This window comes from Megalobrama amblycephala, linkage group LG6 (genome assembly GCF_018812025.1).
Source record: "Megalobrama amblycephala isolate DHTTF-2021 linkage group LG6, ASM1881202v1, whole genome shotgun sequence".
Taxonomy (NCBI): domain Eukaryota; kingdom Metazoa; phylum Chordata; class Actinopteri; order Cypriniformes; family Xenocyprididae; genus Megalobrama; species Megalobrama amblycephala.
In genome coordinates, this window is record NC_063049.1 from 27828613 (window position 1) to 27843385 (window position 14773).

Sequence of the window (14773 nt, forward strand, 5' to 3'; positions counted from 1 at the left end):
AGTAGAATAGAGAAGGCGTAGGACATACAGCGTAAGCTTTTTGAAGAATACAGAAAGCGGAAGCACATGCAAGGCGATAATTTGTTTTATAAAGCATATAGTTTTATTTTTTTCGAAAATGACCAATCGTTTCGCTAGATAAGATTCTTATTCCTCATCTGGTATCATTTAAAGCCCTTTGAAGCTGCACTGAAACTGTCATTTTGACTTTCAACAGTCTGAAGGCCATTGAAGTCCACTATAAGGAGAATAATCCTGTAATGTTTTCATCAAAAACCTTTCTTTTCGACTGATGAAAGAAAGACATGAACATCTTGGATGACATGGGGGTGAGTAATATTAATTACTGGTCCCCGCAGAACCCCAGGTAATTACCCCAAGTAATTTTATTTAAAAGTGGAATAATCCTTTAATGCAGTTTTTTTTTTTTTTATAATAATCCTTGTAATTGCCTATTGTTGATGTCTTAATAATGCAATAATAATCTGAAAATAAACAAAAGGCATACAATAGTTTAGTGTAACTATCTAAAGTCCTGCTAAATAAACTTTAAGCAATTACATAATGACTGTTACTTGTATTGTAGATTTGTCTACAGATTACTCCAGATTGCACAATTATTTTGGCGTTAATAATATTGCTGTAGAAATACTAAATTTAGAGTCTGAGGACATGAATAGCTCCAAGTAAAACGTCCATGTCATCTCGCAAGTACAGTATTTACACAATGACATAAACTCTTGTGTGGTTTTGTTTCATGTAACAAGTGGGATAATCTTGGATGAAACTTTTCACTGATCAACAGTGCGTTCTAATATGTCTTATCTTTATTAATATGTCTTATCTTTGATTTTGGCTAAAAATCATATAAGAATGCCCGAAAATGCTGTCTAGCTAGGCAGCTCACTATGATTTTGAAACAGATCCACAATTTGTCCGATTACAAGTGTTGTCCTGAAGGAACAGCAATCAGTATTGTCTGTTATTCAGAATGTAGGTGTGTTGGGGTAATTGCTGTTGGCCCAGTTCACCACTCCATTATTTGCTAAGTCAACTAGTTGTAGTATTCATCTTTCAGTCACTCACAGTGGCGGTCCCTCTTCATCTATGAAGCTGATATGCTCTGTGGAAGGTCTCCCTCCTGCTGCCCACTCTTGCATCTCAAACTCTAACTGAGGAGGTCCTGACCTGGGGTTCTGCGGGGACCCGGAAGTGCCAAAAGAGGCCTGGGTTTCTGGCAGGGAGTCCAGGGAGCAGGGCAAGGGTGGGGAGGTGTGCGGGCAAGAAGGAGGAGTGCACGACAGTGGCTGGATCCGAGGAGCAGTGTCAGCGGAGGAAGGGGGCAAGGGAAATGTGTTGATCCCCAGCCTGTGGTCGCCAGGGGAGTTATTGATCGAGGGTGGTGCCGAGCAATGAGAGGGTGGTGGAGGCGGGGTGTCCTGTGAGGGGGGTCTAGGTAGCAAACTTCTGCTCTGACTGGCAGGTCGATGAGGCCCCTGGCAGGGAGAGCAGGAAGTAGACTGGGAGCGGAAAGAAGGAAGCGAGGAAGAAAAGGTTAGAGATGGAGATGGGGGGTGACTGGTCTGCGGTGGCTGGGTCGGAGCTGCCTGGCCACCTGGTCCCTCCGTTTGGGCTGTCACTGGAGAAAGGAGGACTGGCAAGGAAGGTCCCCTTAAACAGCCTGCCGGAGACACCTGAGCATGTGCTTGGTGTCTCTGTGGTGGGCTGGTGGGTATGAGGCAGCTGGGCAAGCCAATGCTTCCAGTTTCTGCGCTGTCCAATAGTAAGCATCCAGGCCTGAGTGGTGCGGACAGCGGGGCTGTGGGCGAAGGAGCTGGTGGTGTGGATATTGTTGGACTGCTGCTACTGCTGGTAGACGGAGGTATTGTTGGACTCATGGCTGTTAGGAGGGGTTGAGATCCAATGACAAGCAAGGGCCGGAGGAGACGTGTCATTTCCTGTAGCTCTTTGCTCAGCTGAGAGACTTGCTGGGATAGACTAGTCATCTGTGAATGAGATTAAAGGAATGTAAGCTATGGAAAAGATGGTTTTGGCTACAAAATCTGATTGGATGTTCAGACTCTGATTCGAATGAGCTGTTCTCTACTAGCTGTGCAAACATTTTAAACATATTTTATGTTTAAAAATGTTTTATTTATTTTGATTCAATGTGCTTGATTCAGTTACCTCCTCGCTCAGTTTGGTGATGCTCTGCTTGGTCTCCAGCTGCTCCTGGTTCACTGCACACAAAATGGGGTAAGTTTAGATTTTTGCATATCTTGAGTTTGTAGTAGAGATTAAGCATATTTTGAGGTAAGAGAGTGAGGATTGGATAGATGAAGAAAAGTTTACTGTAACACAGACCACTCCCTGACCATCTTATGCATACGCTCTTAAAAACAAAGGTTCTTTATTGGCATCGATGGTTCCTTGAAGAACCTTTATTATCCCTAGAACCTTTCCATTCCACACAAAACATTCTTCATAGGTTCTTTAGATTATTAAAATGTTCTTCACAATTAGAAAAAAATAATGGTTCTTTTAAGAACGGTTCACTGAAAGGTTCTTTGGGGAACCAAGAATGGTTATTTTATGACCATGTGCTGTTATTTTAGTTGCAAAAAAAACTTTTTGGAACCTTTATTTTTAAGAGTGTACTAAACACGAAACTGGTAAGAGCTGCAATCTGATTAGCTGGCTTTATGTAATGTCTCTTGAGTCAGGGTGCACTGAAATTAAAGTTTTGTTTGTAAATTTCCCATGCTGCTACAATGAAAGATTCTGAGGAAGAACTAATAGCTATTATATATCCTTGTGCAACAGTATATTCTGCTTTGCTTTGAGGTTTATATCCAATTTCAGATGTACCACCCCTGTGGACGTGTTAAAAAAAAATAGTTGGCAGCTTTACATATTGGTCAGATGGTCCCTTCCTGTCTGAGTGGGCGGTTCTTGGCCAGAATAAGTCTGACTGTGCAAGACAGTCTATTTTTGGAAATATCACTTCATAATATTTCCTTCCAGAAATCGCATTCTGTCTTGTAGTTGTGTTTGTACCTGGTGAAGGGGACGGGGGGCCGCTCTGAGGTAGGCTGGGACCGAACTCAAACCTTTGTGTTGAGCTGGAATTGCTTTCTGTCTCTATGCCATCCACAAACCTGCAGAGACATCAGAAGAAAAAAAATCCACTGGTGTTCATGTGCAGCAGATCAAGGACTGAGATTTAAGCAGTTTGGTTAAATGCATTATCACATCAATGGCTATATATAAAATGGAGCATAAAATGCCTAGTTAGAAATAGATTCCTTTTGGTTTAAGCTCACTAAATTGCAGCTTTAGGTAAGCTTTGATTTCTTAGTGTGAAATTGCAGAGCCGATCACTAGAGCAAGCAGCGATTCCACCCAAACTGGTTGCCATGGTAGCTGGATACTTCTTCTAAATTATGAATATATAAAGTTCTTATAAAAGCCACCAGAGGGCAACAGCTCATTGAGGATGTGAGATATGTATGTGTACCTGGGGCTGAGTTCTGGAGGAGCGCTGCTGAAACTGACCACAGGGATCTGGAGGGTGGCGGGTCGCGTGTGGTCTGATGGAGGGCGGAAGGGGCGAGGAGGGAGGAGTGGCGATCGCAGTGGGGAGCTGAGGCCTCTGGTCAGCCGAAGGGGAGACCGCTGGGCTCTTGACACCGAGTTCTGCTCTTCATCATTCTCCTCGTCCTCACGGATAGCAGGAAGTTTCTTCACCAGACCGCCGTTGCTTTCCCAGTCCAGCTGAGAGAGACAGAGCAGGATTAGTTATGTTGATGTCTATATGAAATGCAGTAGATACACGTGTTTTTGACCAACAGAAGTTAATTTAAAGAGTTAGTTCACCCAAAAATGAAAATAATGTTATTTATTACACACCCGTAAGACCTACGTTCATCTTCAGTACACAAATTAAGATATTTTTGATAAAATCCGATGGCTCAGTGAGGCCTGCATAGACAGCAAGTTAATTTACGCTTTCAAATGCCCAGAAAGCTACTAAACCTTGATATTATAAAGCGACGAGAATATTTTTTGTGTGCAAATTAATGACTTTAAGATCGCGTGTCAAACTGCCAAACTGCTAAAATAATGTGATTTTTTTTTTTTTGCCGCTCTGAACCACTGATCCAAAACAAAAGATTCGAAGCAGTGTTTTGAAATCGCCCATCACTAAATGTTTTTGAAAAGTCATTATTTAGTTTTTTTGGCGCACAAAAAGTATCGTTGCTTTATAATATAAAGGTTGAACCACTGTAGTCACATGAACTGTTTTAAATATGTTTTTAGTAGCTTTCTGGGCATTTTAAAGTGTAAATTAACTTGCTGTCTATGCAGGCCTCACTGAGCCATCGGATTTTATCAAAAATATCTTAATTTGTGTTCCGAAGACGAACAAAGGTCTTACAGGTGTAGAACGACATGAGGGTGAGTAATAAATCACATTATTTTCATTTTTGTGTGGACTAACCCTTTAAGTGGTATGGTTAGAGTTTGGCTGATAATACTTTTCTATAGTATTTGTGAGGCAGCACTGTATTTATGTTCCATTCTGTTATTTTTATTCTTATGCACAATTTTCTACAAGGTCACATTACATTGATCAAAAGCGACAATAAAGACATTTATAATGTTACAAAATGTTTCTATTTCAAATAAATGCAAATCAGCATATTAGAATGACTGGATCATGAAGGATCATGTGACACTGAAGACTAGAGTAATGATGCTGAAAATTCAGCTTTGCCATCACAGGAATAAATTATACACAGGAATCAAAGTAATTTTAAAACATATTAAAACTTTTTTTTTTATTATTGTAAAAATATTTCACGCTATTACTATTTTTGATCAAATAAATGCAGCCTTTGTGAGCATAAAATATTTCTTTCAAAAACATGAACAGTAGTGTATGTATATTACAGTTTGAAAACAAAATGTAAAACACTGTCACTGCATACCAAATAGTGACTGACCTTCTCTCCTGCATGTATTTGCATACTAAACTGTGATCTTGCTATCTATATAGCCATATATAATCACTTTATTACACTGCCAAGATGCTGTGCCATTGTGTCGAACCTAAGGTTACCTCCAACATTAACACCATTCTACTGCTGCTTTGCAAACACTGTCCATTTGAAAATCCAAATCTAGTTATTAAAGAACAATTTATTTTTTATGAAAAAAAAAAATAAAAATAGCATGCAATTATAAAAATTATTTTCAAAAGGGTAGTAAAGAGTCATGACCAGAGCGTGGCAGACTAACACAGCCTGTTGATTTGTTCATGTTTCTCCACCTCCAGCTCAACTCTCTGCATATTTTTCCATTGTACTAGATTAAGGAACCTCAATTGGTTTTCGCCCAGAATAAAAACACTCTTCTTTATAGAAGCTGAAATTGATTTAGATTTCTTCTTTGTTAAACTCTCTCAGCAGTGCATGTTCTTAGAATGTCATAGAAAGGATGACTGCAAGCAGCGTTATCCTGCGGCACTGCAAAAGAGGTTGCAGAGAGGAGAGGCGGCACTGTTTATTTTTGTTTTGTCAAAACACATAAAAGACCGTGTCAATCACGGTCCGTCGCTATAGGATGACTACACACACAGTCCTTATCCCCGTATTGCTAACTCATAATCTGGAAGGAAAGAGACTGAAAAATACCAAAACTCAAGCTTATCTTAATTCAAATTAACATGGTTCCACTCGTCTCCCCCGTCCCTCTGTTTGTTCTCTCCCATTCACTTTGACTGAAATCTCTCCATCTTTATCCGCAACCCCCCTCCCGTTCACTGCACCCTGCCTCTCTCTTTCTTCGCATCTTGTTTTTTTCCCGTTCCTCTCATGATCTCCACCCCCATGCTCCGTCTGCAGTCCCACACCCCACCTAAAGCAGAATTTATTTTTAGCCATCTCCTTCCAATCTTAGTAACACAGACCCCAGTGGCACGAGGGGAATGTGTGTGCATGTGTGTACGATGCTTAAATTGGTGTTTCTACAGAAGTTTTCACTTTCTTTCCCTCCCCTCCTCCAGAGAGAGAGAGAAGGAGGCGTTAGTTCAGGCATTTCCATGTCCCTCGAGTCACCAAATTCAGTCAATCACAGCTAAGTATAACAAGAAAGAGAGGAAAGAATGCATTACCTTTCTCCTCCAAAGCCCTACTGCACACATGCACACACACACACACATTTGTATATGTGGTTTACGTGGACTCTCCATAGGTGTAATGGTTTTTATATAGTTTGTTATTTTTTAAGCAATACTAGTTTTTTTAAACAAGCATGTTTTTAAGCCATCTGGTTTACGAGGACACAGGAAGTAAACTGTTTACATTGTAATACCCATGCCATTATACACAATTGTGTCCTCATAAGCCATATATACAAGAACACACAAACAATAATAGGGATGCTTCACCAATAATCACACCACACTTCTATTCTCTCCAGCTCTGCAATTATGCGTGTATGTGTGTTCATTGGTATTCTGGGGTTGCACACGTGAAACGAGCATCGATGCTGATCCGTTATGTCTCATGGCACAAACAAACTTGATTTTTACATTTTCTGAAGGAAACAAAGTGCTTGCATATGCGAAAGTCACTGCCAAGATGCTAAGCTATTGTTGCTGGTTGCCGGGGCATTTCTATGCGGTTGCTAAGGTGTTCTGAGAGGCATTTAGCGCATTGCTATGCAGCTGCTAGGGTGTTCTCAGTGGTCTCTCAGGTCAAACAAGTCCCTTGATATTGCTAGGTGAAAACTGAACAACCGATTAAACACCTCTTGTCAACAACCTGCACGATTTGAGGTAGGTCATTTGAGGTACAGTTACAACAGTATCTTTTATGTTTACATGTTATGTTCCTGCCACTCCACCAACCAACTGTAATGAATTTCTCTTTTCTTTCTTACTTGATCTCCCTCTTTTTCTTCTCAAACACAGCGATATCTTTCTCAAGCTGGAGTGAAATCTACATGTGACACCTTAAAGAAGCAGCACTGCAGGAAAAAGTGAAAAGGAGAGAAATGAGGCACCTCTCTCCCCCCGCCGCGCCTCTCGTTTCAGTGCTATTTTTATCTGCCAGGATCCAATCTTAGCTCGAGGCGTGGGGGACCCAGCCAACACGGAGTCCCCGCCTTCCCTCAGTGCTATTCTTAGTATCAGCACACACTCCAAACCGCAGCCTGCTGCTATTCCTGTCCTTGCAAGTTACACTCAAGGCTGCGAGAACGTGTGTGTGTGTGTGTGCATGAGAGAGGTCTCGTGCACAGGCATACATGTGCATCCTTAAGATGGGGGGGGGTAGCAGCTTTATCTAAGTCAAGGAAAGTACACTGACTTAAAGAACGTGCAAGAAGGAAGGAAAGATGCCAGAGACAGCAGATGGGGAACCATTTTGTATTCAGCTGGTTGTGGATGTGGGTAATGCAGAGTTACACACACATACCTCCAGTCTGTAGGTCACGGCTCATGAATTCATTGAGTAACTCTGCACTTTACATGTACAAATCCACTGTGGTCAACTGGGCTTGTGGTAGAGGATTACAAATTTACATTTTTTATTTTTATTCATGTTTCAATTGTTTGTTTTGTGTGTGTGTGTGACTTAACACAAACACAAATGTTCCGCCTTAAAATTCGATTTTCGCATTTGATTGTTCAGACCAACGCATAAAAAATAGCAGGAACATGCTAATTTACTCTCTGGTAGAAGGTGATGCTTATAGACAAGCAGAAATACAGCGGTTACCCTGTTTACTATGGTATGCAAAGCGATACTGCGCAACTTTGTTTGTCATGGAGAAGTCAAACATTATTCACAATGTTATGAAACAGCCATTGAGATTAGTAATACGCGCAAGTGATATGTTTCTATAGGCGGGTGCACAACACGTGTACACTCTGCTTGTTACACAAACAAAGATTCCTCTCTGGAGAAGCGTTCATTCTTTCTGCTTGCAAATTCCGCCATGTAAATAGCGAATCCACCATGGTGCAAGTGCAACTGGATTTTAAAGAGAATGGGAGATGAGACTGATTGGTTTATTACAAGTTACACCCAAAACACACCCATGACTCATTAAGAGACTAGACACAACACTGTTGGACCACGTCAAACATTTTTTCCGTCGTTACACTTGCAAAAGAGGATTCGGACACTCCCTAAGTGCACCTGCGCCATGCACTTCAGACTATGCGCTTAGATCGTTAAAATAGGGCCCCAAATGAAGACTTTTTTTTTTTTTTTTTACCCAGAGACGACAAAAAACAATACTGATTTTTTTCCTCTAGAGATCTATAAGAAATAGTGACTCAAACTGTGCTCAAATTTGTCAAGACACCAAATTCTGCAATCAAAAGTCAGAGAGTATGAACTCATCTCATCAAATTCCTCCAAGACCAGTATATCAGAAATATACCATCCAAATTAAAAGGATAGTTCACCCAAAAATAATTTTCATTTTCCTTTACTCACCCTCATGTTGTTCCAAACTTGACTTTGTCTTTTGCAGAACACAATTTTGATGAATATCGGTAACCGAACAGTTATGGTTACCGCTGATTAACAAAAAAAAAAGAAGAAAAAAAAAGAAAAACAGAACTCTCTAAAAATAGGGTGAATTCAAGGTGATTGGGACACTTTCTTCCATTGAGATGAACTGGAAAAAGTGTCCCAATCAACCTGAATTCACCCTATATTCTTTTATATTCTGTAGTAGACAAAATCATACAGGTTTAGAACAACATGAGGGTGAGTAAATGACAATTATTCATTTATACATCCCTATTTATAGGTCTATACTCTTACTGTATGTAACATGTTTCTATTTTTATATATACTAAAGTATTTTATGAGACAAATTTGAAACAAAATTGATACAGCAGAGAATATGAACCATAATACAGGTTCATGAAGGTGACTGTTTTATGTTTGTCTATTTGAACAATGCACTATTTATAGGACTCATATCAGCTCCACAGACCAACCGTACAATATTGATAATCCAATCCGAGGCGATGTATTGACTCCTGACCTGTATTTTCGTGGTAATTGCCTCAGTCCCTCATGCACATGATTCGGGCTAAAAAAAGCACTACTGTATACACACACTCCTTGAATCAAAGGATTGTTGCCCTTTGCCCCGAATACCGTCATGTGTGCTTGCATGCATCACTCACGTCAGCTCCACTGCCCTCCCGCAGGTTATAGGTGAGATCGTGCTGAATTTCGCTGACAAATTTCTGGGCGTATTCAGGATAGAGGCGCAGCACCTCTCGCAGTCCTTTCAGGCTGATGTACTGCAGGTCGCAATATGTCAGAGCTTTCACGTTTGCGTTAGTCTTGATCACCTGCTCTTTCGTCAGCGAGTCCGATCCGATCAGGTCCCCTTTTCCTATTTGAGAAAAGCATATATAAGTTCATTTGTTAGTCTATTTAATTTTAGTTAACATAAACTTATCATTTGGATTAGAATATATTGTGACCATATCGGTATCAGCCAAAATCTGTATCGTTCTAAATAGGCCGATTTTGGAATACTGTATTTTTTTCCCACTTTGAACAGTAAAAATGTCTATTCTAGGTTTTAAATGGCTAAAATGCTAAATGGACATTTTTCAACTCTTGCAGTTGTGACAAGTATATTTTGAGGTTCTGATGTGGCTTAAACAAGCTGCATATACATGTAAGGTCTTGCCAATATTTTGTGTAAATGTGTTTAGACAAGTAAACAAAAGAAAAGAATGTCAATCAAATTTAGATGCTAAAATTATAAGCAAAAGGTTTCTGTTCTAGGTTTGAAAATGAGACTCAGAAAGGCAGCATAGAGGCTAAAAATATGTTCTGGTTTGGTGCAAAGGGACTATGAAAGCAGTGGCAAATTCTGAGGTGTGCTGAAGTGTCAAAGCAGTACATTCTGGGAAGGCACACATTGGAGGCAACTGAGTTCAGCAGCGCTGGGAGAGAGATGTGTGGTGGACCATATGTGCATCCTTCATCAAGAAAGCAGGTGTGGTAATTATGCATGTGCTGTGTGTGTGTGTGTGTGTGTTTGCATGTTTGTACTGTCATGTTTACAAGAGCTCAACATATCTCTTCTCTAAGAAAACATGACAGAACACAATTACAGCAGTTTGTTTTAAATGTTTTCCTTCAGCTATCCAAAGCACTTTTCTCTCTCATTCTCATTCTCTATCTTTTTGTTGCTCTTTTACCCCTTGTTCTCTTCTGCTTCCCAATGCGAGCAAAAAATTGTCCATTGACGACCTTTCAAAAGAAGCCATGGATTTTGCCAAATTTGTATTTGAAAGCTACATATTAATGAAAAGTATAGAACATATAAAAAATAAAGTAGACATATCATTTTTTTCTTCTACTTTTTTTCTTCTACTTCTTTTACTTTTTTAAATTGTCTCATTTGAAGTTGTAATTGTTTTTGTATCTTTATAAATAATGGATATTGCCCTAATTTTGACCTGCATGCATTATTTATGGTGTTTTAGAATAACTGAATTCTGCATGCAAGGCCTGGGGGTTATTCCACAAAGCAGGTAATGCGACTTACCTGGGTAAGTTTACTCAGGTAAGCAGATAAACTCAACTTTCCGTTCCAAAACCTGTTCAAAAATATTAATTTTACTCTCACTTATTTTTTTTTTTTTCCTCATCTCACACATTGTGGATCTGCACTCAAAAGTGGCTAAACATTCTTTTTAGTGTCTATTTTCATGATGACTCCTTGATTCGGCACTCAGTTGAGAATGTGTTTGTGTGGCCACCGTTTACTTTGAGTTTCATACTCCGGGTTTTGGAACCTGCATACCTCGAGTAAACAAGATTTGGGTTAATAAACACAGAGACGGGGCATATGTGAAGGTAAGTTAACCTTGCTTTCTAGAATGCCCCACCAGAATGGATGTTTTCCCAATCTTGTGAAGTCTTGATTTGTTAGATCTAATGATTCAATATTTTCATCCATTTTTGACATGCATCAGAAAATTGGACTGTTTTTTTTTTTTTTTTTTTTTGCAATCTTGCAGTGTTTGTTTTTTTAAAAAAATGCCCTCATAAATCAAAAACATTAACATAACCACAATCTCGCAACAACATATCTTCTCTTTTAACATGCACACTGGTATGAGGACTGGGCAATAAAGTTGTCCAATAGCCAGATGAGTTCAATATCTCTTCTCCAGCAACCTGTCACTCACATGAAACAGAAATTGTAGAAAATGGCCATTGCAAACTAAATGGATGAATATTTAGTTTGCAACTCCCACTTTCTACAATCCAATCAATTCCTAATTAACAAAATCAAGTCCTGCCCTATTTGTTTGTTTTTTTGCATTCGATAAGCCATTTCACTTTGATATACATCACAATAGTGAAGAAAAGTCCGTTGCGATTTCTATTTCATGCCGATTTTAACGCAAGTTTCCTGAGCTTTTTTGCCCTCACCCTGAAAATTGTAACAGAAGCGTGATTTTCTTTTTTTTTTTAAGGTTTCTAGGTAGCAGGAAGTGAGCATAGGTTTTGCAAAAAGGTTAAAAAAAAAAAAAAGATGAAATGATTGATTCACCAAAACTTTACGAGTTGTTAATAAATTTAAATTAATTAATGTCACAAGATTCTTTTGGAAGCAATATGGTACATACACATGAATGAAAGGTGAATGTGACTGAAACGAGGCATTCAAGATCTATATTAAAAATATTTCTGGTTGCTTTGGTCTCTAGAAGACATCATTAGAGGGTCAAAAGCATGAATGAATCACAGGACCTGTCACTGATGGTAATTACTGACTGCGCTTCAAAAGGTCAGTTGGAGACGGGGTCAAAGTTGAAATTGTTTGAACACTAAGCTCCATGTTATGGAGCTTGACTAGCATGCACTGCAGCATTGAGGGATAGGCTGTTGACGCTTCATTGCAACAAGTTCATTGCATCAGACAACACTGATACGAGTCATGTGACAAGAATCTCTCCATCCTTTTGTTTGGTCCTTTCCTTGTCTTTATATATGTGCTTTCCACTCTATCTCTCTCTCCTGATTCAGTTTCCCGTTCTCCTCACAGCCCCGTCAGACTGTAGCTCTACAGTGCAATAAGAAGTGTAATCTCATCGTAAGGTGACATGAGTCTAGGTGGAGGAAGCCATTTCATATCACAGCTTTAATTAAGACAATCACTCTCACTCCAACCGCATCTCGGAGATGTCTGTGTGCGTATATATTGGTCTGGTTCTGAGAATAAGTGTTTATTGCTGTCTGTCTTGACTAATCATTCGCTTGCATTTCATGCTTTCATTTTTTATCAGTCATTGCCAATTTGCTCTCTCTCTCTTTCTCTCTCTCTTCTGCTGTCTCTCTGTTTTCCTGGCTGTCTGTCCGTTTGTCTCTTATTCTCTCTCTCTCCACTATTCTCCAGAGCCTCCTGCAGATCCCCGGGTCAAGCTGTCAGATCGATAAAGCCACAGGAAAGTGCCATTACTTTGCGTGTGTGCAGGTGGTGTGTTTTTTAACATCAAACGCAGATCCTCCAAACAGTCTCTTGGTGACAGTGAGTGGATGTGCATTCATGTGTGCATTCATTCACAGCTCTGCATTTCCTCTTCCTTTCAAGACAATAGTCCAATCTTACACTCAAAATAATATTTAGGCATACATTTAGGATTCATGTACTTGAATTCAATATACATAAATGAAACAAGTAAGATTTTTGTAATAGTGATAATAGTGATTTTTTTTATTTATTTATTTTTTTTTCAAAACTGACGCAATGCATATTTTTTAGTCATGAACAATGCGTTTAAACAAGTTTCAGTTGTTAAATAACATTTCAAAGTGTTTAAATTCATGTTTGACTCTTTTTATGTCAGGCGGTACAACCAAATAGTTTTATGTATATACTGTAGTTGTACCACCTGACATGGAACGTGTACCAACCTACCCACAGTTGAAATTAGCAGTTTTTACCAGTATTTGAGAGAGATCTACAAACTTTTTCACTCTGCCACAAGGATCAGTTGGTGTCCTCTGGATGATGCATTATCATTTTTACTGTTATTATCTTGTCAATTTATTATAAAAGAGCCATGTTTGCAGTTGTGCCATCCTGACATTTGAGAACATATAAATTGCTGGACAAATGTTTTTCAACTTCTGATATAAACTTTGTTTATATGAAAGGTTTCGAACCTAAAATGATGCCATAGTATTTAGTTTTTAATTTTTCATTATTAAGACACCATTTTAAATAGTTTCCTTAGTCCGTTCATTAGTTAGGACAGTTGAGCCTGGCATTTTGGGGGTTTAAGATAACAAAACACAAAATAATATGAATTATTTAAATGTAATAAAAATGAATTCAAACTAAATAGGTTTTATAGAATAAAGTGATATGTGTCATGAATTTATCAAATTATTTTAAAACTAAATAATGCACTTGGGCACACAAATATGTCATTGACCCAGTAATCACATTTGTAATTATCTCATTTTGACTAATAGAAAATTGCTTGTTCCAAAGCTAGCCATATTTGAACCGTTAATCATTTGTTTTTAAATTAATACATTTAATTGTTTTCACAATGCAAAGATTTATGCTGATTCCAAGCTATTTGAATAAATGCATTTTGAAAATATGATTACAGGTATTTAAAGGTGCTAAAGAGGATGTTTTGTTTTATAAATTTTTGCAATATTACTTGAAACTGTCTTTACTAACTGATAAAAGACTATTTATTAGGTGCACTGAAAGTAATAATATTAATATACATCATCTGTGCACGAGGTAGGGCCTTAAAAACATCAGCCAATCGTTTACGCGATCATCGCGTAAACGATTGGCCCTCTGGCTTGTCAATCACTGCCATGACGATCCGTGTGAGAGACGTGCGGCTGCGCGCTCCAGTAACTTTCCACACTCCACAGGCGCCCCATGCAATGTTTTTGTCAGGAGACAGGAGTAAAAACTGCAGATTATGAGTCACCTGCGGTGAGTCCGACATAATGAATCCACGGCTTTAAGTCGCGCACACACTTAACGATTGTAAGGCCGATTATGAATGTAAATTGATACTTATGACTGATCGCGCTCAAACACGTCCAGTCAGAGCCAGTTGCTTTCAGTCTGAAATTTTATATGAAATTAAAATAAATAAATTTTAAATTTAGGCTTAAATATGGGTTGTATATCTTGGTCTAATGGTCCATTCACACTGTAATGAAACTGGAAGTGTGAGATTTATATATGACATTATATGTTAGACAGCAGTTACATGATGTCATTGTGCTTGTCTTGATGCATTTATTACTGCATGTTCCTTTTCTCATTCCTTGATTCAGTCCCTTCTACATTATTTTCCATGTGCGTTGAGATCTATGGCTCTCGCCTTAATGTGTCAGTCTGTATTAATAGTCAAAGTACATTAATAATGCATTAACCATCAATTATTAAGTGTGCGAGAGAGAGAGAGAGAGAGAGAGAGAGAGAGAGAGAGATGAATGTGGCTTAGCAGCATGCCAATATTTGATTTGATCAGAGCAATAGATTCCGGGCGTTTGGAGATAAAGAGAGCCACACACACACACACAGAGGAACCTTTAGCTCAGCGAGAGCTCTGGCTCATCGTTTACTGTGACCTTTTGAGAGCCTTTATTTACAGATTAACTGTAGGCACTGTACAAGAGGGGGTTTGGATATGACAAATAGTTTATTTATGATGGGAAAACTGTAAACA

At 38.9% G+C, this 14773-nt stretch overlaps 1 protein-coding gene across 2 annotated transcripts in view; it reads right to left on the reverse strand.

The window, feature by feature from the left end:
* Nucleotides 1-652: 652 nt before the first annotated feature.
* Nucleotides 653-14773, reverse strand: part of kcnh3 (potassium voltage-gated channel, subfamily H (eag-related), member 3) — a 146658-nt gene continuing 132537 nt past the window's right edge. For both annotated transcript variants that reach the window (XM_048193652.1, XM_048193653.1), the window contains exons 11-15: nucleotides 9215-9429; nucleotides 3518-3774; nucleotides 3058-3158; nucleotides 2188-2240; nucleotides 653-2006 (exon numbers count right to left, since the gene is read on the reverse strand). In XM_048193652.1, the coding sequence (XP_048049609.1) occupies nucleotides 1083-2006; nucleotides 2188-2240; nucleotides 3058-3158; nucleotides 3518-3774; nucleotides 9215-9429 (1550 nt within the window). In that variant the 3' untranslated portion in view covers nucleotides 653-1082. The remainder of the gene's footprint in view (nucleotides 2007-2187; nucleotides 2241-3057; nucleotides 3159-3517; nucleotides 3775-9214; nucleotides 9430-14773) is intronic.